Source organism: Phlebotomus papatasi, chromosome 3, assembly GCF_024763615.1.
Source record: "Phlebotomus papatasi isolate M1 chromosome 3, Ppap_2.1, whole genome shotgun sequence".
In the NCBI taxonomy this organism is placed as follows: domain Eukaryota; kingdom Metazoa; phylum Arthropoda; class Insecta; order Diptera; family Psychodidae; genus Phlebotomus; species Phlebotomus papatasi.
The window spans coordinates 89,495,847-89,520,850 of NC_077224.1; the positions used below are offsets into that span (position 1 = coordinate 89,495,847).

A 25,004-nucleotide genomic window follows, 5' to 3' on the forward strand; every position below is an offset into this window, starting at 1 on the left:
ACGCGATATGTGGCCCCGTCTGCCTTAAGCATCTAGACTCTTGTTACTATTAGCTCATTGCTGCGCCATAATAATTTGCAGTGGTGTGTGGGAGATATTACTCTGTACATAAATTGATGATAATTCCTATTATGTTAATTTTGCCGGTGCATCTAGCTCAGTTTTTAAAGAAATCTTTTTAAAATTACAAAAAAATAAAACAATAGCCGCAAAAAGAACTTAGAAAAGTCATCTAAAAAGGCAGACTAATAAAAACTAAATTAAAACAATTGACCTAAAATGCATCAGAAGCTTTTCGTAATATTTATCACCATGCCTAATTGTCGTGCTATATACACTGTTGATGTTGATAGAAAAAATTAATTATTTCTGAGACGTTACAGTAGTGTTTTTTTTAGTAAAATCTCCTAACTTACTTTTTTGTGTACAGCCCAAAAAATGTGTGTGAAATGTGAATTAAAACAAGAACAACAATTGATGAATTTTAATGCTTAATTAATACTAAACTATTTTTAAAGCTTCTTGGTATATTTGTAAACAAATGCCGAAGGAAACTCGTAAAGTGCTCGAACTCGTAAAAAATAGCTAATTAAACTCTCTCAGACTTTTGAAAATACCTTTAAAATGAGTCATAAATGAGCTTTCGAATATGCTATCTGAAATCAAATTCTAGAATGCAACCAGTTACAACTGGTTACTGGTTACTTCTATTTCGTTTGTTGATTGCCTGGTCAGTTGGAAATTTAGCCATAGACGATAAAAATTATCTCGTACAACACTCCATTTTGTATTAACCCGAGACACTTCCTTTTTTTAAGCAGTGAGGCAAAATTATCATTATAAAATTATTAATAAGTAACCAGTTAAATACTTACCTGGCTAAATTTCAGTTTATTTCATATCTTTTAGATCTACAGATCTTTTCTTAAGACTATATTAAAACTTTTGAATCTCTTGAAGACTCCTCTCTCTTGGTTACTCTCTTGAATTTGGAATCTCGGGTGGGAATGATAACTCCTCGACACTAACGAATCGATATTATCGATAAATCTTTTTCTATTAGAATAAGTGTAAGTCGATTTTTTCCGCATTGTATCGAAAATATGTTATCACGTCACCCATTTACCGTTGACGTCCCATAATGGCAAGAACGAATAAGAGGGCTATTCCATTAAAAATGTTATTTCTTGTAGGGGAAAGTGCCCATGCTTTACACGGTTCCAAGCTTTACAATGATTAAATTTTTCGTATGTTTTTCAATAAACGTGACTCATCTTTTCTATATTTTAAAAACTAGCGGAAAGTGTCGTTTTGAAAATATGTTGCGGAGTCGTATTTTTTCTGAAACATAGGAAAAATTTAGTCATTGTAAAGCTTAGAATCGTGCAAAGCATGGGCAATTTCCCCTATTTGTTTTTCACACATTGTTTTCACATATTGGCATCTCATTTATGTATTACAGTATCAAAGAAAATTTAATTTTAACTCTTTTCATTTTATTACTGAAATAATATCAATACCTCTTTCTATTCCAAAACCCAATTTCAGGAAATTTAATGAGATTAAAGAAAATATCAACAATTTTCTGAAGATCTTCATAAATCTAAAAACTCAAAAAGTGTGTCTTGAAAAGCGAGAAATACAATTACAGTGGGACCTCAATAGAGTCAACTAATTATTTCCAGTCCTGATGACTATTGGATTCGTTGACATTATTGGTGTCTGGAAAAATAAATTAAAATGAAAAATTTTGATAAATGGTATTATTTTATGTTTGTACTAGATCATTGATTAATGCAACACAATAGTAGAATATTTTATTTAATTAATCCATAAATTCTACTCCCTCTGGGCCTTGACACTCTCTTCCCTGTGAATATTATACCGGAAAGTTAATTATTTCCAAAGTTATAGGGTTATTAAATCTTAAAAATACTATACTCAGTAGTTAAGATCTCGGCTTGAAATCGCTCTCTTGTAAAGTTGGCCATTCTCGACTTATTCGTTTTATATTCTAAGCCGTCGATATTAGGTTTATAAATATTTTAAAGAATAGGAAGGGAGGTGTTTACGTCGAAAAAATTACGGTTTCCTCAATAATTTTTGAAAGACAAACTATATCATTCCAATACCATCCGTGACTAATATTGACCCAGTCTCCCCTACTTAAATTTTCTATAGGATGAAATGATGGATTATACTAAGTGCTCTCCTTTCGAGTTTGAGCAAGAATAAACGCCTTGTGAATAACTTTCCCATTAATTTTGTGTTATTCCAACAGTTCCATACATTTTCATTTAAAAATGGGACATTTTTTACTCTCTTCATGTTCAAATGTGATAAGAGAAAAAATGAAAAATAGAGAAATTATTGCTTTAGTGAAGCATTTTTTTTTGTATAGGCTTTGAAAGTCTTTGGATTATGTTGTGTATGATCTCCCTAACATAAGATTTCTTTGTTGTATTGTCTAGCACTTAAAATTGTCACTTTTATGCCTTGTGCTACTATTGTTTAAATAGAATGTAGGAAAGGCATCCAACACCTTACAAATTTTCTCTTGAAAGCAGGTACGGGAGAGCCGATATATTTGAGACTCTTTTTTATGTTTTGACTTTAAGGCATTATTACCAAAACCCAGTCTCTATTAGTGAAAATGACAAAAACTCTTTTAGTGATTTTCTCATATTTAATTAAAGAATAATCCACAGCGTCTCAAAAATGCAGGCTCTCCCCTATAAGAATAATTCACTCATAAGATCTTTTTAAAAAGAAATAAGACTTTTATCGCCTAAACCAATTAACATTTCCTTACACCAGATAATTTTATTGAAAGCTTCCTACAGATTGTCCAATATGAACTAGTTCAGCTATGTGAAATAATAAATTTTGATAAAAAATATCCTTATTTGTGCATTTCCGGAAGACCTTGTAAATATTGAACGTTAAATAATTTCTTCACAGGTGTTTGTTTCTTTCCTTAGCAATTAAACAGCTATTCTGCAACAAAATAGAACTATTACTTTTACTGTTTTACCATATGCATAAAATCTAACAAGATTTGCGAATGAAGAGGATTTTTTCTTCAATTTACATACTTGAATTGAAAAAATGCAATAATTTATGCATTCAAAATTGTATTGTTTAAACGTATACATAGCACAGATATAATATGAGAAAATTTCTATTAGAAATAGTTTTTGTGGGATATTAAAATCACTGTGAGCAATTAGTGTTAGTTAATGCAAAAGTTCACTAATAATTTCTACTATTCTACAACTTCAAAAAGTTCAAAGCACAATTAATGCATGTATTGCAATAAATAGGTTAATGAGCTTTTGTGTATTATTTCATTCATTTTTTTCCTTGAAAATTTGATGTGTTGGATGAGTAAGTTTTCTAATATGTTAATGAAATAAATGCTTTTCATGAGAGTTTTCGTGGAATTTTACTTCACAATGAACTAATCAACTATATGATAATTTGTAATAATAAGAAGACATTGTTGCAATAATTATTTAAAGAAATACATATCCAAGGAATATGTTTATCATTCACGGAACTTACGCAGTTAGGACTTTTCCATTCGCTATTGATTCTCTGGTATACTTTTTTATGGGAAAATATTGTTATGAAACTCCACTTAAGGTGAAGTTCAATGCAATGTAAACATAAGTTATTTTCATATTTAATGTTTAAATTTTACTGCAATTACTCGTTTGTGGACAAAATCAATTGTTTCTTTAAGTTATTTGAGCGACACTGTTTAAAATAAATACTTTCAGTTGACTAATTGAATTAAGCTTTTACTGTTTGAATAGTAGAGATTATAAATTATCACACACATTCAGTGATATCGCCGCGATGTATGTGAAAATTTTAAGTAAGCTCAACTAGAGCTTTTTGTTAACCCTTACCTTACGAACTTTAAGTTAAATGATTCCGATAAAAGAATATTAAGAGGTCTGCATCTTTTATAAATAGTAATAACAAAAATACTGTAGACTCCGTAATAATCAGTTGTTTTATAACTTATTTTTGGAATTCTTATCTGTATCTTTTTCTATTTTGTTTTATTTTCTTTTTAATTTTCAATATTTTGGGTAAATTTTTCCTACTTGTACACATTAAGGAGGGCATCTAAAACCACGCCCGTGAAAAAAAGGCTAAGCCATCTCAGAACTAAATCATATGTCTTTACACAAAGAAACAAACAGTAGAGTTACAACAACTTTATTACCGAGATGAATTAACTCGAAAAATATCGATGTTAATACTCTTTTTCTTCGTAAACTTTAGTTAATAAAGTTAAAACAACTCTACGAGTGAGTTGAATTAACTCGTCAGAAATCGATGTAGTTATTACACCTTTTCGATGTAAAATTTCGTTGTAAAACCTTAAATGGTTTCGTTTTAATCAGTCAAGAAGATTTTCGTCTGACAAAGTTCATATGGAAAAAATTGAAACAAATGTTCTGGATATTACACGTAAATAGAAGTAAAATTTACTCTAAAATATAATTAATAGAAAATCATAACGAAAAAGAGTTTTAATTTAACATAGTAAATTCTACTCGTTTATTTTTCTGAGTGTATGAATGTATGAGATGAATAGAAAAAAATAGATTATGCCACACTTGAAGACAAAACCTAATACAAATAAGTGCAATCTCTTTATTGTGTCTTTTAGCTCCACCGAAAACCAAATATTTTCACTGTAATCCCGTATAATTTTACGACCCTAGTAACAAATTATAATAAAAATAATAAGAAAAGGAATTTTATATGTAGGCCATCTGACGGATGATGTTGGATTCAAATCTTCCGGTGTTCTTCAGATGCAACTTTTTTATCAATTTAAAAAACAACACAAATTTTTCTCCAAAGCTTTCGACCCTTGATATGGAGCTTCCTCAGTAGGTCAATTATAATCTTTTAGAAACAAGAAGTTCAAAAAGTACTAGTGGTGATATATTGATGTAAACAGACTTTGACGTGTGAGTGATTGATGTGAGCAGACATTTGAGTAAAAGATTCTATTTGATCTACTAAGAGAGACCCATACCAAGGGTTGATAGCTTTGTAGAAAACATTTTAGTTCTTTCAATTGAGAAAAAGGAGCTGCTTTTAAAGAATACCGGAAGCTTTGAATCCAAAAAAGGAATTACTTGTTTCTTCATGACTTCTGGTATCACGATATTAAACAGACACGATGACGTCGTCACTAAACTTACCTCTATTTTTATTGAAGCCATACGAATACTAGTCAAAATCCAGTCATTCTGCTGATGTAGCATTCAACATGTAAGGGAAAATGCCAATGCTTTCCACGGTCCCATGCTTCATAATAATTAATTTTTTCACATGTTTTACAATAAATGTGACGCATCACACCCACATTTTAAAAAACTAGGGAACAATGTCTTGTTTTTAAATATATTTCTAAAAGTCACATTTATTCAGAAGCATAAGGAAAATTTAGTCATTATGAAGCTTGAGACCGCGCAAAGCATGGTAACATTCATCTAAAAATTATATCTTTATAACGTAATTTCTTGTCTCAAGTCACACAGTGCCATTTGGGAATTGCGACCCTATAACCGTTCCATTGAAACAGCAGTGATGTAAAAAAAATTATAAGCATCGCAAGGGGCGTGGATTATTTATTTAAATGCGATGTTTTGTTTGATTATTACCAGCTTTCAACAGTAGAGCAAGTTTTTTATTAAAACCATCTATAGTATTTGAATATTGAAATATAAAAATTTATTTTTTGACGATCAGGCACATCAGACACAAAACCAATGTAATTTAAAAAATTTTGGGTGGACGTTATTCTTTAGGCAAGAATATTCATTCGTTATTCTTTAGGCAAAAAATTTCTCGAGATTTGTCTTTAATTATTTGGAAGAAAAGGAAATAATTTCTTATGCGATTTTCCCTAAAATTTTTTTATTTCTTAAAACTACCAAAAAATATTTATCTATAAAATTTAACAATATAGCAATAACATAGTTATATATTTGTGCAGGTAATATTTAAAACTTAATTATCTCACAGCCCTTAGTTTGGCTCTTAGGAGTACATATGCCAAAATTCTGAATAAAATCATATTAATACAGAGAGCATACACATCAGTCCAGAATTGATCACCCTCCATTGAAATTTCATGGAGAAATCTTTTTGGGTATCTGTAAAGGAAATTTTTATATTAATCACTTTCACTAATTTATCTGAATTATTATTTTACTTGAAGTGACAATAGGGTTTGGCTTCACAGACTAGCGTTGCGCGATTTTCTCCGTAAATTGCACCAACATATCCTTCTAGGCCATATCTCAGATATGATATATAGCTTCCCCATTTGAGATATGGAGGTAGATCACGAAGTGTTACACCGAATCCTGCAAACATCATCATTGGAATTGAAGAGACTGGTGCAATAAATGTCCCATTCTGATAAATTAGAAAGAGAATTTTAATAATATTCAATTGCACTGATGACATTGTAAATTTTAATACTGACCACAACGTTAAACCAAGCACCGACCATTAGTCCAATACTTTGTGCAACAAAGGCCACCAATAGGGAAATGGTGAAAAACATTGCAAATCGGAAAACTTCAGGTGGTTGGTAACTCAAGAAGTACACAATTACTGTGTAAATGAAACAGCAGAACGTCTACAAAAAGTTGTTAAAAAATAATTTTTTTTTTGATTGCACGTGGATAATACTTTAGCTCTAAAACTTACCGCCATCGGGATATCCAGTAACGTTACAGATGTGTAATATGACTTTAGGGAATAATATCTATTGAAATGCTCCTTCCTGAGAATTGCCATTTCTGTAGGGACTGTAAAACAATTTAACAAATATATTTATTAATTTATGCTATGTTAAAAGCAAAATAACATATATTGTCACATTTTTAACGAAATCGTCAAAAGATTTAATTGTATAAATAATGCTCCTATTAAAAAAATCAAGAACAATAAATAGAACTCATTAATGAAAATTAAAATAGCTGCCTTATAAAACCAAGTATTAAGACAAGCCTTTAGTGCACTTTTAAGAGACAAAGTGAGAAATTTCTGTTGAATTTCCTATAGACGCTTTTAAGATTCTTAAGAGTGCGCCACTTTACTTAGAATAATCTTAGTGATGGAACCAAGAGCGTTATAAGCAAATAAAAAGATTTTTGATTCTGTAATGTCTTACTTAGGGGAATCTACAAGACTATATTAAGAAAAAATTGCTTCTTGGGTAGGAATATATTTTATATTAATATTACCCTGTCACAATTTACCCCATGTCTATTAATATTTGTTTCAGATTTTATGATAAGACCCACAAATTCATCCTCGAAAAATGTATTTTTCTTCGAGATAGAGGAATATGATTTTTAAGAAAAATGTATGCGTTGATTAGAAACTTCTTAATCCTTTTAGAAGACCATATAAAACAAATAAAACATTCGTCTTGTCACATTTTGCCCCATGTTTCACTAACAATTACGATTTTCTTGGATTAATAAAATAATTCATAAATATATTTCGAGAATTAAAAAAAGCGGTGATTCTTTGACGGTAAATGTAATTTTTTTGAATTTGAAATAAACTATACTTACATGTTAATACAGTCAACATCATTGTTGTCATGGAATGATGCATGAGCTGCAAAAAAATAAATAATATCAAAAGTGTTTCGAAGCAGATTTCAGGATGATTGTCATATTTGAAAAGAGATAAGTCAAATAAAATTTTAGAGACCCACGTAAATCCTCGTATTAATTGAAATTTTTATAATCTGTGGAAATGAATGATAATTTTGGACGAAGAATGTTGCTCTGTCAAGTTCAAGTTATCTGTTTATTTATTCCCTTATCAATATGTGAGATTGTGTGCCTCTAAAATGGTCTAACAATAAAACTGAGATTTACTCACATTGGCAAACATAAGATTGTAATTGTCCAGGACTCTGGAACCTTCATTGCCACCTTCTATGAACAGGAAGCCCAACATAACAGCAACAATAATATTGACACCAATCCTAAGATGTGTGAGCGTTGTATCTCTCTTGCCGCGGATTATTCCTCTTCTCATGAGAGTCTTGAGCTGATTCCATTGATTAGTGGCCTGAAGAATTGTGTTTTCCTTGGCAGGTCTCTGAAGTGGATACTTCATTCTAAGTGTCTCCAATTTGAGAACTTTTGAGGGATCTCCAAACCAATCCATGCATTCTCCATTGCCCATCCCGGCAACCATATGCTGAATCTTATCATCACCATGCTCTCCACAGGCCAGCTCAATGACTAACAAGAAAAAGAGCAGAAAGAAGAGAAAGAAGAAATAGAGAGATTGTATTGCGAATAAAGGTCAAGAATTGTTTCTCAAAATTCGCATCTAATCGCGGGATATTCTTTTTGTTTTAATAAACAAAAATGTGGAAGTGCGAATTGTAAGATGTGATATAATGTGGCAATGAAAATTTTCACCAACAAATTTTATTCCCCATTTATTGTAATTTCTGATAAATCAGAAATGATGAGTTTATTTTAGCTCACGTTAAGTGGGATTCTTATTAAGAGAATAAAAAAAGCTCATTAAAATTCTGTTCGACGTTCAAGCTGAAGAAAGTAGCTAATGATATGTCACATAAGTAAAATCTTTATTCGAGCATTAAACTAAAAATTGGCCATAAAAGATGTGAAAAAGAATACTGGAAAAGGAGCATTCATTTAACAAAATGATAAAGACATTAAATATTAAGATATCAACTGATTGAAAAACAAAAATTCAATAAAATTTTATAAACAACTTTTGTCTTTTCAAGGCCTTTCGTTCGCATTATCAATAATCAAATTTGGATAATTATCTTAAGAGTGACAACCAAAAATATATCCATTTTAGGAAAAATCAACCATTATTATTTGAAATTGAGAGCTTCGCTTTAATCAACTTGGCCATCCCAAAGACTCGTCAAAATAATGTATTCAAAGTTTTATGTTCTTTTCCTAATATTCGGAAACCAATTCGTGCTTATTCTTATTCTGAGACCATTCCGATTAATTCAATTTTCTTAGGGATTGCAATGTAGATGATACAATAAAAAACACACTTAAACGGGTTGATAATTTCTCCCATTAAATTTCTTTAAAAAATCCCAAAAATACTCACTGTAGTCAGCTGGATTGTGATACTTTGGACATGGAAGATTAATTGATTGCAGGTATGGCACGAGATTGCCGGTGCTACCTTGATAGAGGCACTCGCCAAGTGAAAGCACGTATACTTGATCGAATTCGGCAAAGAGTTTAGCGGATGGCTGGTGAATTGTGCAAATAATTGTACGTCCTTGACCAGCAAGTTGTTTCAGTAGATCAACAACTTGTGTGCAAGAAAAGCTATCGAGTCCACTGTAAGGCATAAAAAAAAAGTGCCATTAAGATAGTCATTCAAGGCAACTCAATACTGCTATTCTTACGTTGTTGGCTCATCGAGGAACATAATTGTTGGATTACTGATTAATTCCAGAGCTATTGAAAGACGCTTCTTCTGTCCACCAGACAAACGACCAGCGAGGGTAAATTGATGCTCATAGAGACCAAGAACCGTCAGAATGTCTTCGATCTAAAAGGAAAATTTTCAATAAATCTGAAAGAAAATTTAAGAGAAAATAAAAAGAAAAATTACCCGGGCATCTTTCTCCTGAATAGGATAGTGTGGTCCCAATTTGAAATCAGCAGCTATTCTCATATTTTCCAGGACGGTTAATAGTTCCTGTAGATGATCATCCTGCGTTATGTAGCATGTCATTTTCCGGAATGCATTCAAATTTCTGATACGCCCATTCACATAAATAGCCCCATTGACATTGCTCTTTTTGTAGCCGGAAAGGACATCCAGGAGGGTACTTTTGCCCGCCCCAGATGGCCCCATGATGGCAATTAATTGTCCACCGGGAAATTTTCCATTGACTTTGTGAAGAATCTCTTTTTTTCCTGCAATTTGTAGAACAAGAACATTAAATTCGATTTGCTAATTAAATATTCTTAAAGTAAATATTTGTGGAATATATTCTTAAATAAAAAAGAATATGTTTGTTTTAGTTCTTTAACAAATATTTTAAAAAGAACATTACGTTGTAGAGCGTGTGGCCTATTCGAAACATGTCAACCCAGTCGACGGCCACAACCCACCAATCCTAATCCTTTATTCCTTTGACACGCCCAACCCCTACCATCCTCATGGGTGCTGAAAGGTTGCTTTGGGGCTCTTACTGTTAGGTAAATGTCCTCAGTCTTCAGTGAGTGAGCATCAGTCGCCGTGGACGGTTCACTCTCATGAAGTGAAAAATGGGTGGCACCTTCAGTTCTCCAATTTCCCTCTAAGTTTGTATTCTTCTATTTAAGTGAGCCCCATCTGGGCTTACAAATTCAGAAGTGGGATCCCCAATCCCCAAAAGTGGATCGCGAAAAGAACAGTTGAATTAATTGTTACAGTTGTTGTATTGAGACTTTAATTAATCTTGCATTGTGGTCGAGATGTGTAAAGTTCAGTGATACTACGAGAACAAAGAAGATAAGATGGAGCATTCCTGTCGAGGAAAGTCTGCAGATGACTGGGGAGTCCAGCGGGATCACTAAGCCAACGCGGAGGAGACATCGTATTGTGGTGCCAGGAGATTGTGGAGCCTTAAGATAAGAGCGAGGAATTCTTTAAGAAAGTAATTGTGAGGATGGAGGTCTTAGTACAGAGAGATCATCGGAGAAAGATTTTCAGATAAGTCCATTCCAATTAAATTTCTAGAAAAAGTTATTTATATTGAGCAATCGTAGCTACAGATATAATGAGTGCCAATTTCATAGAAGTATATATAATATCAATCAAATATTTGACGTGTTATCATCAAAGGAAAAGTGAGGGATGATTTGCTGGGAAATTTGTGCAAACGATAACTAAAAATTATAAATATCATCTTGAATGTGTTTTAAATTTACTATGGATCTAAATCTAAATCATGACCACAAATGAAAAGTTCGTTAGTGATAATTTCGGATACAAGTCCTCCATAACTTCATTATTTAGTTGCATCTGTGTTATAGTCTTCAAAATCACTATTAGTCCCATTTTGATAGACAATTGTTTTCACGTCCCATGATGACCACATCTTTACGGAAATACATAGTGATCAATTTAATAGAAAAGGTATTAATCTACATTTGAGACAACTATTTTAATAGATCGAACGCGAGTTTTTCATGATTTACCAAGAACCACGTTTAGTGCGCAACTCAGTAAATTTATGATCGAGATCAGAGGATGTTAGCAAAATAATTTAAAAGTCTGTAGGGCTATGCAAGGGAGTTATTTCGTAGGATTATGCAGGTTAAATTAAAATATTAATTGAGCAAAAGTATTCTGCGGAACATTGGCAAATACGCTTTTCGAGGCGATCACGTACTTACCACCCTGTCGATGACGAATAAATATTGGAAAATTTAAGAGGTCAACGAAAAGCGAAAATTTCATCTAGTAATAAGATTATAACATTTCGGATTAGACATAGAATAATTGCAAATGGAACTTAGAAGCTGTGTCGATGAATGATCTGTGTGATTGTTGTGTGATAGAGGGCCCTCGAAAGCGTGTGTGAATGAGATTTTTCATTGCAGTTGTAAATTGAATCAAAATTGGGAATTTGGAAGAATTCGTAAAGACTTTATCTTAGGAGAAATCATAATTTTAGTTGTATAAGCAACATAAGTTGAAGAGTAGGACACATTTGAAAGCGAAGATGAACCGCAATTATAAATTTCAGAGGTTTATATTGATATCCATAAGTGATAAGACGTTTGATATTACATACGTATCTTCAGAAAGTTTACGCGATCAAGGATCAATATCACATATGCTTAACGAACATTAATGCGGTCACGGAATTGAAGGACATATTAAAATATTAAAAATTGGAATTCATAATGATAATGTTGAAATATAAGAAGAAAGGAAAGAAAATGATAAAGATGAGTAATCCATTTTCGAAAGTATGGGAATAACCCAAAAAAATGCTGGTAGAGAAGGGTACAAACTTAGGTTTATGATAGGGGCTGTAAAATATTGAAATATTTTTGCAGACAAAGGGACCCGACACGTCGGCAAACTTAATGTTATATTGAAAGGATGCGTTAGAGGAAATGGTCTAAATGAGTTTTTCAATTGCTTAGACCCAAAAAGAAATGCGTCTGGGTTAAGGGGCGAAAAACAACACCTCATTCAGGGATCATAAAATAAATGCAAGAGGATCGATAAGCAAATTAGGGAAACCCGAACGAACATATTGCAGGGACTCATTAGTTCAAAACCTCTCAAGAGAATTTGGGATTTTTTCAAATAGACATGTCGGCAGCATTGCAATTATTACAGAAAGGTTTTTTTTCAATTTTACAATATGTACCACTCATTAGGCGGGTCTTGGGATTTCCGAGATGGTCAGATACTCGGGTTGAAAACTTATCCCTTGCAATAAAACCCTCATAAATAGATATGTGTAATGCTTTTAAAATGTATACAGCTGCATACCACATTTTTCACAAATTGTAAAATATATTAGACATCGGATAATTTATTAACTAATTGAAGGATCTTCGAAAGAACATTATGTCGTGACGCCATGCCGAAGGAACTTCCCCAACTACATACATTTGGATCTGGTCAATCAAAAAAAAGGAATATTTTAGAATAAAAGGGGTAACTCAAACTTTAAGTAAACGGATTTCAGATAATTTAATATCAAGAATATTCTTAAGACGGCAGATATATGATAAATAAATAAGACGGGTAATTCAACGGTTATATAAGTCGAATTCAGTAACAATTAGATATTATTTTGAAAAAGTCTTAATATTAGTATAGTCTATTTAGAATTCTTAATACATACGGGAATACAGGGCTACGTAACATAAAGACACTAAATCGCGTGTAGATTTAGGTTGAGTACGATAGGGAATATAATCACACATAACCATATCGACGTTTATTTTAGAAAACATTTGCGGCATAGAAATTTACTTCAGTTGTGCAACACTCGCGCAGAAAATATAGTAGTTTATTGATTGGGAAAGGCTTTGTCGAACCATCTACATCAACAGAAGATCGTAACGTACAGGCGATATATGGAAATACTACAGATGGACTGTTCGTATTTTGAAAATGACTCCTTAGAGACTTATAGATCAATATTGCGAGAGAAGGAATTATCTAAATGGGAGGAATAGGAACACGCTGTCATTCGGAACATTAATGGCCTCTACACACTATAATAAATGTTCGTCAATATTTGCCATATTGAAGTAAATTGTTGATGCCAGGGAAAACCGTCAAAATTTCTTCAATAATGTAAAAGACATATATCACTTTCTCTAGCGTGTGGATCTCATAACAGTCACTGAATGAATTCTTCGTTTTGAATTTTTTTCAATCATAATTTGTTTACATGGCACAGTGAAATTACATGAAAAGGAAGTTTGTCCTGGATTTTACATGAAGAGAGAGAAAGAGGTGATCAAGTAGAGAACATGTATGATCTTCCACGAAGCTGGAGCAAATATGCGAAACCTATTTGTAAGACCGTCGGGTTATGCTTACCGTGTTATGCAAGATAATAAAGTAACTAGAAATTCTTTTCCGGCAAAGATGCGTATGACAATTGTACAGAAATGGTTAATCCAGGATAATCTAGGTTTTGAGAGATATAATATGTGATAGATGCGGATGGGTTAAACGTTAAAGAAATCCGAAAATTTTGGGAGTTATCTAAGAATATCTCAATATGACGTGTAAGCAATCTAGCATCAAAGCATTTATTGCGGCATCTGAGGATTCATTAAATTAGACAGATCTTGAAGGAAAAGAAGGTTATTTTTGATGGTCGGTTTTAAAATAGTCAAAGGACTTTTACAATATCTCGGGGATATCGAGTAAAACAGTTAATGTAAGAGAATCCCGACGTCTATCGCATGTTGTAATTCAACTTATGATTAATCGCATGTTGTAATTCACTAGAATTTAGTAAATGGAAAGTAAAGTATAGTTCAAAATAAACGCGTTAATTCAAGATTCGGTGTTAAGAATTTCAAATCTGTGAATCAGTGATATTTTATTACACTTTATGGGATGAATATTTTTAGTATTCAGAAATCAAATCATATTAAAGGTACACATTTTTAGGATCACGGGATAATGAGGGAAAAACCTTTTTCAGCTGTCGAAAGTGCACAGGTAGAAAGTAGGACAACATATTCATTTAGGTTGACGGTTGAAATATTCAAACTTTGAGTTGAAAGTAGTATCGCACGGATTCGCAAATAGATGGCGTTGTGTATGAACTAAACAGATTCTATGGAATCCAATAGGAGTACAGAAAAAAATAGAATGCTGAAGGGGTTTCACACTGAGGTTTTAAGGGAGATGGTGTACGAAGTAATAACAGTCGTTACTATAACACGAGATAGATGACACATAGGGGTACTATGGAAAAAGAAATCATAATTGTGAAAATTTTTAGACAACGTCATATTGTGTATATAGACATAGTGCGGACAAGATCATAATAGAATTAGACATGAACCAACTACCACAACGTATACGTTCGGAGGTCTAAAGCCAACATTATGTAGAATAATTTCCCACGCAAACTAACTTTTGTTTTGTAGGCGTGCTTCTGATGTTTCAATGAGAATGAGTGAGATCTAGGTATGTTCGTCTCTCTCACTCTCATATGAGATTTCGAAGGCATGTTTGCGGGACAAGGGTTGTTGTGCTCTGGACATAAGGGAACGGCATCAAGAAAACAATGGAATCTTCAACAGTATTTACGAAAAAATTAGTAAATGGGACTTCTACAAGATTTGACTGTCATGTATGAAAGGAGCAAACGAATATAATGAAACATATTTCGTGAAACACCTAGAAAGAAGAAACGGGAAGACAGGAATAGAGAAAGGGTGGAGTCAACGGGTTTTATCCAAGCAAGTAGAATTGATTGGAAGAAGATTAGGTGTTGAGACAGAAATTAAAGATGATGGAAAGTACTCTCTCTCTCGTAGAGTTCGAGCATTTGAAAATTTCAAGTTGAAACATATTTCACACCACGATAGATAGCAAATTACGCGAGAATCAGGACTCTGAATCAAGACGAGGCTTGTTGGAACTAAATGACCACTAATACTAAATTAAAATGATAGCATCACGTATAGTATTATGTTACACAAGACTGCGAAGGGATTATAAATTTCAACTTATCAATGATAGGCTATTTAATATTATAAGTAGGAAACGGTACTGAGGGGTATATTCAAAGAATAGGAGCGATACGTTATAAACTCTAAAGCACACGGTCGGTAAAAGATTCGCATGACGAAAACGGTAATCATGGGATAGTGGTATGATCAAATTCCTAGGTCCAGAGGTACGATCCAATTACAACAAAGCGGACAGAATCTGGCCAGGTGTATGATGCATATAATCACTACATCCCAAAGTTAGGGAACAGGGAACGAAAGCGCCGAATGCACCGAGTTAGTTCCTGAAGGAGGAAAAGAAGACTTCACATTGGAAACCAACAGGATCAGTATTCGACAGAGAGCACATTCTACAATACAGCGAACTTCTACTACACGGATGACATCTAATTCGAATGCAAGACAACAGAAATGTAACCAGTAGGACCGTTAAAGGATCCTTATCAGAGAAATGAACTACAACAGAAGAGACTAAATGAAAGAGTCGACAACACTAAACACTGAAGATATCAAGTTAATATGCGACAGGAGTTTCACGGGGTACAAAGGCATGGGGCAGTAGTATTCTGGATGCTGAAGATAATCGCGACAAAGAGTTTGTGACTAGAAATCACTGAAGTTGTTCACTTCAAAGACGTAATGCTCCCAATAGGTCACACTATTGGCAGGCTTCTACATGGATACTTCTGGTTGGATCAAAGGAAATTCAGTCAGAATAGCACCGAGGAATTTGATATTGGAGGAGTAATCAAAGTGATAAAACTGAACTGAGGTCAACGTCATGATCATGATCCAAAAGGAATTGCCATGAATATGCAGACAACAATACCAAAACAACAGAGCTCTGTGAAAGTAATTGTTAAAGGACAGTTGACGGATAAGTTAGCGTTGCAGATGTTTTTGAGGAAGTCAATCACAGAAACTTAGTGATTGGGAAAATGCCACAGGAAAGGACAAGATGTCCGTATACACAGGGGTACTGTGTGAGGAATGCGCATTGAGGAACGAGACTAGCTTGACCTACGTGGACTGTGGGTTTTCGGCCAGTGATGTGCGGAAGTGTCCACTCCTAATGCAGTGATTGGCTCCAACAGGTGCTGTGGGTTTTTTGGCTCTTCACGGGTATTTTAGGCGATCTCCAAATCTCTAGAATGCCCACGTCAAAGAATGTGATTTGCCCAAACAGCTACTCTGTTGGCTCGCGCTTCTCACGGGCACTTTCTCAATCATTGAGTCCGGGGAGTGTCACCCCTACAAATGAAGTGAGTAGCTATAACACGTTCCCATGTTGTAGCTTCTCGCGGGGCCTCCATTTCTGGTCGGTGGCAGACCAGGTCACAGCGCCTAGTAGTTAATAGGACTGTGGGATTAAGCTTGCTTAATCATTCGATCCATGGTGATAAGTGGATTCGAGCGCTCTATGTAACACGGAACTTAAAGGTTAATTCGCCTTCCTGGTATACTGGATTCCTAGGTGTTGTGGTGCTATGGGCTAAAGGAGCAGGTTGGTAGCATACGGTCCTGGCCTGGGGCTCCTACCATTCACCACGCTGCCAAGGGACGGCAGCTTTGTCAGGATTGGCCGAATTGTAGAGCGTGTGGCCTATTCGAAACATGTCAACCCAGTCGACGGCCACAACCCACCAATCCTAATCCTTTATTCCTTTGACACGCCCAACCCCTACCATCCTCATGGGTGCTGAAAGGTTGCTTTGGGGCTCTTACTGTTAGGTAAATGTCCTCAGTCTTCAGTGAGTGAGCATCAGTCGCCGTGGACGGTTCACTCTCATGAAGTGAAAAATGGGTGGCACCTTCAGTTCTCCAATTTCCCTCTAAGTTTGTATTCTTCTATTTAAGTGAGCCCCATCTGGGCTTACAACGTACTACTCTTTTAGAATAAAAATTTTCTCATAAGGGGAGACTAAAGGTCCAAAAATACCCAGATATATAAATAAATGTGACACACAACAATTGCTTACGGTGCAATGCCAAGTATAGCATTTAGAATATTTCATTCATTTTATTTTATTTATTTATTTTATTTTTAATTCATTTAACTTTTCAGACACAAATCTCTTGAAAGCATGTTGTAGAAAGGGAAAGAAAGTAATTAGCGTCCACCGCCGTCTTACAGTTAGTGACCAACCTCCAGAGCAGAAAGATGGAAAAGTTCTTTCGCAGGTTGTATATATGTCAGGAGAAAGACCATTAAGTGTGCAGGGTACGCGTTTCAATATTTGCACATGGAGTTAAAAAGTAAGATATTAAAAAAAAGAGTTCAAGATGCCAAAAAGGCTCGAATAAGCCACTGACTCTTCTTTATTTTAAACCTAAAACATCTTATCAACAAAATTATCTGCCAAACTCCGAAATTTTATCTGAAAATTTAGATATTTTATAATTAATTTAGATATTATAATTATTTTGAATGTTGCTAAATTTAAATATCTTGTCCTTGAATCATCTCTAATAATGTTTTCTCAATGTCATGCAAAAGACAACGAAAAAAAGAAAGATCATATTTTTTATCCAATTTGGTCAAGTCTTTGGAAAGGTCTTTGAATCCGCTTCGGATAGATAATGCATCGATAATAAATTTTTATCTGAAATTCAATTGTATTATTCCTGATCTATTTTTGGCAATCTTTTGTGTAATCTGTTCAAATTGGTTGTAATCCGATAAACATCAAAGGAAATAATTCATATATGTAATATACTTTGGGAAACACTGGAACTTATAAGCATTATGCATTAGGGTAAAGTGATATAATTTGGAATTAGAGTTACAAGTTGGACAATTCGCCGGTACAAGTTGGACATGGCTTTTTTCTTGATAAATACAGTACAAAATTTGTTTTTAAGCACAAGTAACCAAATTATAAAACTAAAGCATTAAAAATATACAAATAAAAATGAAGTACTAAATTTATCAAGAAAAAAGCCCTGTTTAACTTGTTCCATTATCCAACTTGTACCACTTTACCCTACCTATCAGTTAGGACCGCTAAATAATTTAATAAATTTAAGATCTAAATAAATTATGCCAAACTTAGGGTATGCACTTATGCAGCCAAGCATTCCGCAAAGCTAGCACGCTTTGTCATTCCTGTTTATATGTTTTACATTAATGATCTTCTTCTTATTGCGCCTAAGAAACTCAATTCATCTATCTAAACATAATGATTTTTTGGGGGAATTAATTAAATTTTGAAGACAAGTTTCTAACAAAAAATTCATTGTTCACTTGAAAAACCAAAAAAAAAATAAAAAAAATAAAAGAAAATACTGGTAAACGTCAATAGCAAAAACGATCGTGCAATCTTTTTAGTTAAGACCAAGATTGTACTCTGGACTTTAAACTTTTATAGCGAATTATTGACAAATTGTAAAGTGGTATTTCTCATATGGGTATGCCTCAATCGTGCCTCTGTCAACTATTATGAGTATATTACGTATGATACATTATCGCCAATGAACTTTTATCTCACTCGAAAAATTTAAACTGTGTATTTATGGAATAATTTTCAAGTAAACACCATTTAGTTTTGAATTCTTCATACTTTTATAGAAATAAATTTCTCTGCTTTTTACACTGATTTTAAAATAAACAAGAACTTTAATCACAATCAATGATCGTTTGCTTTTCTTCGATTATTTTTTTTCTGTGGACAGAAAAGTACATACATTCACTGAATTGATTATTGGGTGAAAATTTTGAACAAAGAGACGTGGTGGAATGATCTAATCTTAGAAATTCATAATCACAAAAGTATTAATTGATAAGTCAAAAGTGCTGATATAGGACTTTGTTGGAGCTTCTGTTGAACAAAGAATTTAAGTGATTTAATGGAGAATATTGGACTTTGTGAGGAATTTTCGTCACAGTTCATTTTGATGAATCATGATGGATTATTCTTTTTTATTGCTCGAACTCTACAGCGAGAGGCCAGAGTAGTATATATAATTCCACTATTTTTAAAAGTCACAGAATTTATCTGTCCGAAGTGTTCAGATGTTCAGTCTCCTATTTTAATGGAATTTTACGAATAATGACATCACTATCCTTCTCTGTCCGTCTGGTGGTGACCACGACTAGAGGTCAAACGACTTAAGACATCGACTTAGGGGAAACTGGGACACCACCAAACACTGCGATTTTTTAATAAAATATTCGATTTCAGAGGATAAGACTTATAGAAATTTATAGTCATTATAGGGATGCTTGTCCACTGAAGAAATGGTCGAGATAGTCCAAGTAGTTTAGAAATAAAAATTAGTATTTGGTGCTACCACGTGTTTTGTAGTGCCTCAGTTTCCCTTACAGGATTTTTGGGAACCCAATTTATCTAAAATTGTCTCAATAATATAACCTTAATTGTCCTTCAATCCCATATAATATTTTTCCTGAATATTTTGAAACGATTATATTGACTTTCACAATTTGTGGATATATTTAAAAATTGTCTAAGTTGATATTTCATCCATAAATGGCAAAGTTATTGAAAAACTCCTTCAAACAAATATTCAAAGTTAAGTAAAAAAGCTCTTGGATGAGTTTTAGTTAATTTAAAGGTTATCTTATTAAATGTAATTTTGAACTGAACAAATTTATTTGAAATTCAGTTATATCGTAATTTCGTCCGGGCGCTTCAGGAAAACTCAGAGAACTACTAGTAAGTCCCCATTTATGTCAACATTTATTCAGTGTTATTTATCTTATTTATCGTCATAAATAATTTTAAATACGAGAATAGAAATTTATTAAGACCGATTTGGCTTAAAGACAATATTGTTAACCGCAATAATAATTTTTATTATTGTTTTAAAATTAATTTGAGTCAATTTTGTGTAACAAGTTCGGCTTTTCCAATCTGAATAAAACAAACTTTAAAAGCTTATTAATGATAAATTATGTGAATCATCACAAAATTGTGATAGCAGCGTTATGCCCTAGACACACTTACGACTTAAGCCGAGAGACGACTTAGTGGAAAATTATGGAAATGTAGTTTGACCTTTATTTCTAATATATTTACGCTAAGCCGCCTCTCGGCTAATCCTCAGGTCTGCCAAAGCCCTCAGACTGATACTAGTAATATTCGTCAATACAAATAAAAAGGTACTAATTTTTAAAGATAATTGCATAGTTACAAATTCGAGCATGTTGCAAATCTACGAAGCTTTGTCACCCCTTTTTTAAATTTCTCACTGTTACTAACCTTGTCGGAATCCTACGTTGACACAGTAGGTGATATCTTTAAATTGGATGTCCACGGGATCTCTAACTGGAAGATTTGAGAATGATTTCAATTCCACAATTCCATTTTCATTTTGATTATTTCCCGTATTATTTGAATGTTGAATAGTTCCATTTGGATCACTTCCTTTGTCATATGGAATTGTGGTGGATTTGTACACTGGAGGTGCATCAGCAGCTGATGGTGTATTTGTTAGAGCAAATTCAGCTCTAAGTCCTTCTTGCACAAGATCATTCATCTTTCGGTGACACTGCAGAATTTCTGCAAGACAGAACAGCAATTTCTTAGGAAAATTGTCCACTTCACAAAAAGAAAAGCGAAAACAAATTTTGCAAAATTCTTATCACTTTAGTTTCTTTACCGCGATTGCAGTTGCACGCGACCAGCACGATCGAAGTCTTAAGTTGAACTGAGACAAGGCACTGATAATGGGCAAAGTGAACAGTGGGAGTGAAAACCCCGTCAATATTTTATCAATATCTGATAATTTCCTTTTTTCTTAGCTGTCTTGATAATAAAGTCTTAAATATGAATTTGTTGTTGCAAAGCACTTTGATGTATTGGCGGGAAACAAGTAGGAAAGAAAGAAATACACTTTATATAAGCTTGTTTTATAGGAATAGATCAACGTATGACCTTGGTTGTACGGTCTCCTGATTTGAATTATTGCTAATTCATCTTTTTCACATTCTTTGTTTTAGACAGGGATCAATGGAACTAATGCCCTACTTTTGACGTAGACTCAACTGAGACCAATGGTCAAACCTGCCCTCAACTTCCTGCATAAAATTCTTATGAATCGCACGATTTAACGATATGATCGAACTTTGAACTTCTCAGAAAATTGATATCACTTGGTGAGAATTGTGGATATAAACAATTCAAAGGTATTAGATATGGAATTGATTCTTATCTATGGTGTTGTTGAACAACGCTTTTCTAATGAAAAAATAATAGCAGAGTATCATTCGCGAAATGCTCGAAATCACAAGGGTTCCGAGAATTTTTCTGCATTCTTTGTTTTTGTTTTTTGGTGTACCGGTATATAACCGATTCTAAATTCAAACTGGTTAATAAGTCGTATTATACAGGCTTCAGATAAAAGATTTAACTATATAGCCTAAACTCTGTCAATCAATCGAGATTTGAAGTGAAACTGTCACGTAGGACTAGGTTTATAAGTGGCCCAGACACAATTACGACTTAAGCCGTGAGATTGTTTAACAATTATAATCAAAAAATGATTTGACTATTTTCCCATCCATTTCCCACTAAATATACCGTTTTTGACTTAGACTGAGATATGGATTAGTCAGAAACTGGTAGAAATGTAATCTTATCATTATTTCGAATATAATTACGTTAAGCCGTCTCTCGGCTTTAGTCGTAAGTGCGTCTTGGGCATAATATTTTGAAAACTTTGAGAGCTGGAGGCTGGACAAAAGCTCTTGTCTAACGAAAGCTTTACAGTGTGCCCGAAATTGTGCATAACTAATATCACTAACACATTATAATGAAAGATTATTAGTAACCAGTTTATTACGATTTTATATTAGGGTGGAATAACCGGCTATCGCCATGTTTAGGAAAAAATTAAATTCATTTAAACATAACTTTTGAATCCTTGTTACAAGATAAGTCAAATTTGACACAAAGTTACTTAGATGTATTGGCTCTAGATACGTGAAAACAATAATCCTAGAACATAACGCTGGGCTACTTAAAAAACTGATTTTTATTAATAATGCAAAAATAACCATTTGGTCGCCACTTTTTACCACTTTTCGCCAGTTTTGTAAAATTTGTAACCACTTCTCGCCACCCACTTGAAAAGAACCACACTCGGTTATTTTAGGCAATGCTATGAAAAGAATACATTCACCATTTCTCTTTCCTTGTGATCACTTTATTATTACTCTCTTTAAATGATTTTTCTTCACTTTTATTTGAGAAATCAAATTATGGGGCTTTTGCAGAAAGTAAACAATGCAGATTTGACAACTGAGAATGTACGAAGTGAAGTTAGCGTCGCCTATTGAAAAGATATGGTGACAGGTGGTAAAATGAATTCCAGAATATTACCACTTCTCGCCATGCCTCATTTTTATACAAAAATAATATAAAATGAAATATTAATTGACTAAATACAAATTTTATGTATTCCACAAGTGCAATTAAATATTCAATAGACAAATTATTTACCCAAATAGGTATTTTTGGCCTGATGAAAATTTGACGACACTTAGTACATTTATTAAGAGATGTTGGATTCGATGCACTTGCTTAAAATATTGCTCTAAAAAGTGATTAAAATCGTGAATCGAAAACGAATAATTATTATTTTTCGATTCTATGCGTAGAAGCAGAAACAATACAAAAAAAATTGCGACTCATTTATTTCATAAATTGCGAAAAATAGCGATTTCAATGTAAGTGGCGAGAAGTGGGGCACTGGCGAGAACTGGTGATTCCACCCTATATTTAGAACAATTTTAAACTTTTTGAAATCATGAGATTTTTTGCAAGGAATCAAGTTTTTACCAAAGTAATTTCAATATAAAGGTTTTAACCATAAACTATCACAATTCAAAGTTTAAAATGCAGTTTTTTGCCAAAAGCCAGTAAATCAGGAGGATCACTTATTAAAGTGAAGGATTCCGTCCAAATCGGTTGATTCCCCCGGTGTATTCTAATGTTTGAAATGTGTGCATAATTCTGTAAGGATAGGGAAAAGCGTGCTACCTTCGAATGACTCAACCTTCGGAAAACTCATTTTTTTTAGGTTTTTAATGGATTTGACCCATGGCTTTTTTCAGAAAATATAAAGCATTGGACTGGCAATTAAAAACATATTGAAAAAAATGAGTTGTTCGAAACCTGAGTCCTCCGTAGGTAGCGTACTTCCGCCTATATACTTTACGTCCTTTTCAAATCTCCTTCAGTACAACGAGTGAAACATTAAATTACTTTATCAATTTTCAATTGAAATTCTCAATAGTTAACAGTAACTCAATAATTTGGTTGATACTATGATATCTAACTCAAAATTAATCAATTATACATATCTACTGCTCTCACTATCAAAGTTCGAGCAATAAAAATTCCTTTCACAGGAAAATATCTTGTGAAAACACGCAAAACTTTAAAATAATATATGTTTTTGTAATCATTTTCATTAAATCTTTGACGTCACTTCTAGTAATCTTGTAATCTTGTAAAAAAATATTTTAGAATAAGAATAATTTAAAAAATTTAGCACAAAGTGCCAAGGTAGTGTTTCCATCTTTTTGAGGTCTTCCATGATAATCATTTTAATGTGGAACACAGAAAAAGTGAATAAAGAAGTACCCACGATTGTACTTAGTAATTATCAGTAATTTCTTTTACACTAAAATCATAGAGATTGCACAGTAATCTTCTTAGAATCATTCAGCGAATTTATTAAATATCTATTGCAGCTCGATTATGACACAGCGTTTAAATTGAACTTCCTTTAAAACAGAATTTAGCATTGAAACATTAGCACAGAATTTTATGTGATCGTATTAAAAATTTGCAAAAACAAAATGAAACATTTTCGTCGAATAAACTTCTTATCGTATTCTATTCTGAATAGAAACACATAATTGCAGCTCGTTTGAAACTCATATGAATATTCAGTAGTAGGTTCTGTTTAAAAATTTCCATCTTTTTTATGTTACTTCACAGCTGAATAAGTAATTAAAGAAAAAAAGCACAATTCTGTATATCACTAAAAAAATTGCTAATTTAATCGTTTTTCCACTTACATTTCACAAATTTAACCACAATATTTCTTCCTATCACCAAATATAACTTTTATTGTAAACTAATGCAATTTAAAATAGCTCAACTGGAGTTTAGTAACTTTGTTTGGTAAATTTTGGTGTTCATCGTACGAAATTTCAAGTGCGAATGAAGAAATACAACTTCGCGGGACACAAGTTGAAGGCAAACTGGAAAACGAACGTTGCGCGATCATGGGCTTTTCTTGATTATTTTCCTCACAACAGAATGCCTCATCGACACCTACCGATTGCACTACATCATGTCAGTTCCCCATCGAAAGTCCACCGAACAAAGTAATGGGAATAAAATGTGACGAGTCGACATTCTCTTTGTAAGAAATGGTTTATTTGATTTTTAACATTTGCAGGTACACTCAGAAAAAAATCTTTTCATTACTTAAACTATCTACAAATACCTAAAATAAACCTACATCCAGCTTCCAATTCATTTGCAATATCTATCAAATATTCAAGAAGATGAGCTACATAAAATCTCAAATAGTCATGAATAGCCATTATTCATGAAATTTGCCCGTATTATTGCAACATTGATTAATAAACATAAAGTTGATTACATACTGAACTTTACATACAACTTGTAGAGGTAATGAACAAATATATTATACTCCGCAGAATAACTA

At 33.1% G+C, this 25,004-nt stretch overlaps 1 protein-coding gene across 3 annotated transcripts; it reads right to left on the reverse strand.

Annotated features, from left to right (window-relative positions):
* Nucleotides 1-5,740: 5,740 nt before the first annotated feature.
* Nucleotides 5,741-24,617, reverse strand: LOC129806309 (ATP-binding cassette sub-family G member 4). 3 transcript variants are annotated; one of them, XM_055854785.1, is made up of 12 exons: nucleotides 24,346-24,610; nucleotides 20,919-21,107; nucleotides 20,519-20,818; nucleotides 9,691-9,998; nucleotides 9,482-9,627; nucleotides 9,175-9,413; nucleotides 7,942-8,309; nucleotides 7,626-7,671; nucleotides 6,751-6,851; nucleotides 6,524-6,679; nucleotides 6,248-6,453; nucleotides 5,741-6,188 (listed from the first exon to the last, which is right to left on the reverse strand). In XM_055854785.1, exons 3-12 carry the CDS (start codon nucleotides 20,793-20,795, stop codon nucleotides 6,047-6,049), a joined length of 1,989 nt encoding a protein of 662 aa, XP_055710760.1. In that variant the 5' UTR covers nucleotides 20,796-20,818; nucleotides 20,919-21,107; nucleotides 24,346-24,610; the 3' UTR covers nucleotides 5,741-6,046. The 3 variants fall into 3 exon arrangements, with proteins under 3 accessions (XP_055710760.1, XP_055710762.1, XP_055710763.1); XM_055854787.1 differs by having other exon boundaries at nucleotides 20,905-21,107; nucleotides 24,346-24,572; XM_055854788.1 differs by lacking the exon at nucleotides 20,919-21,107 and having other exon boundaries at nucleotides 24,346-24,617.
* Nucleotides 24,618-25,004: the final 387 nt, after the last annotated feature.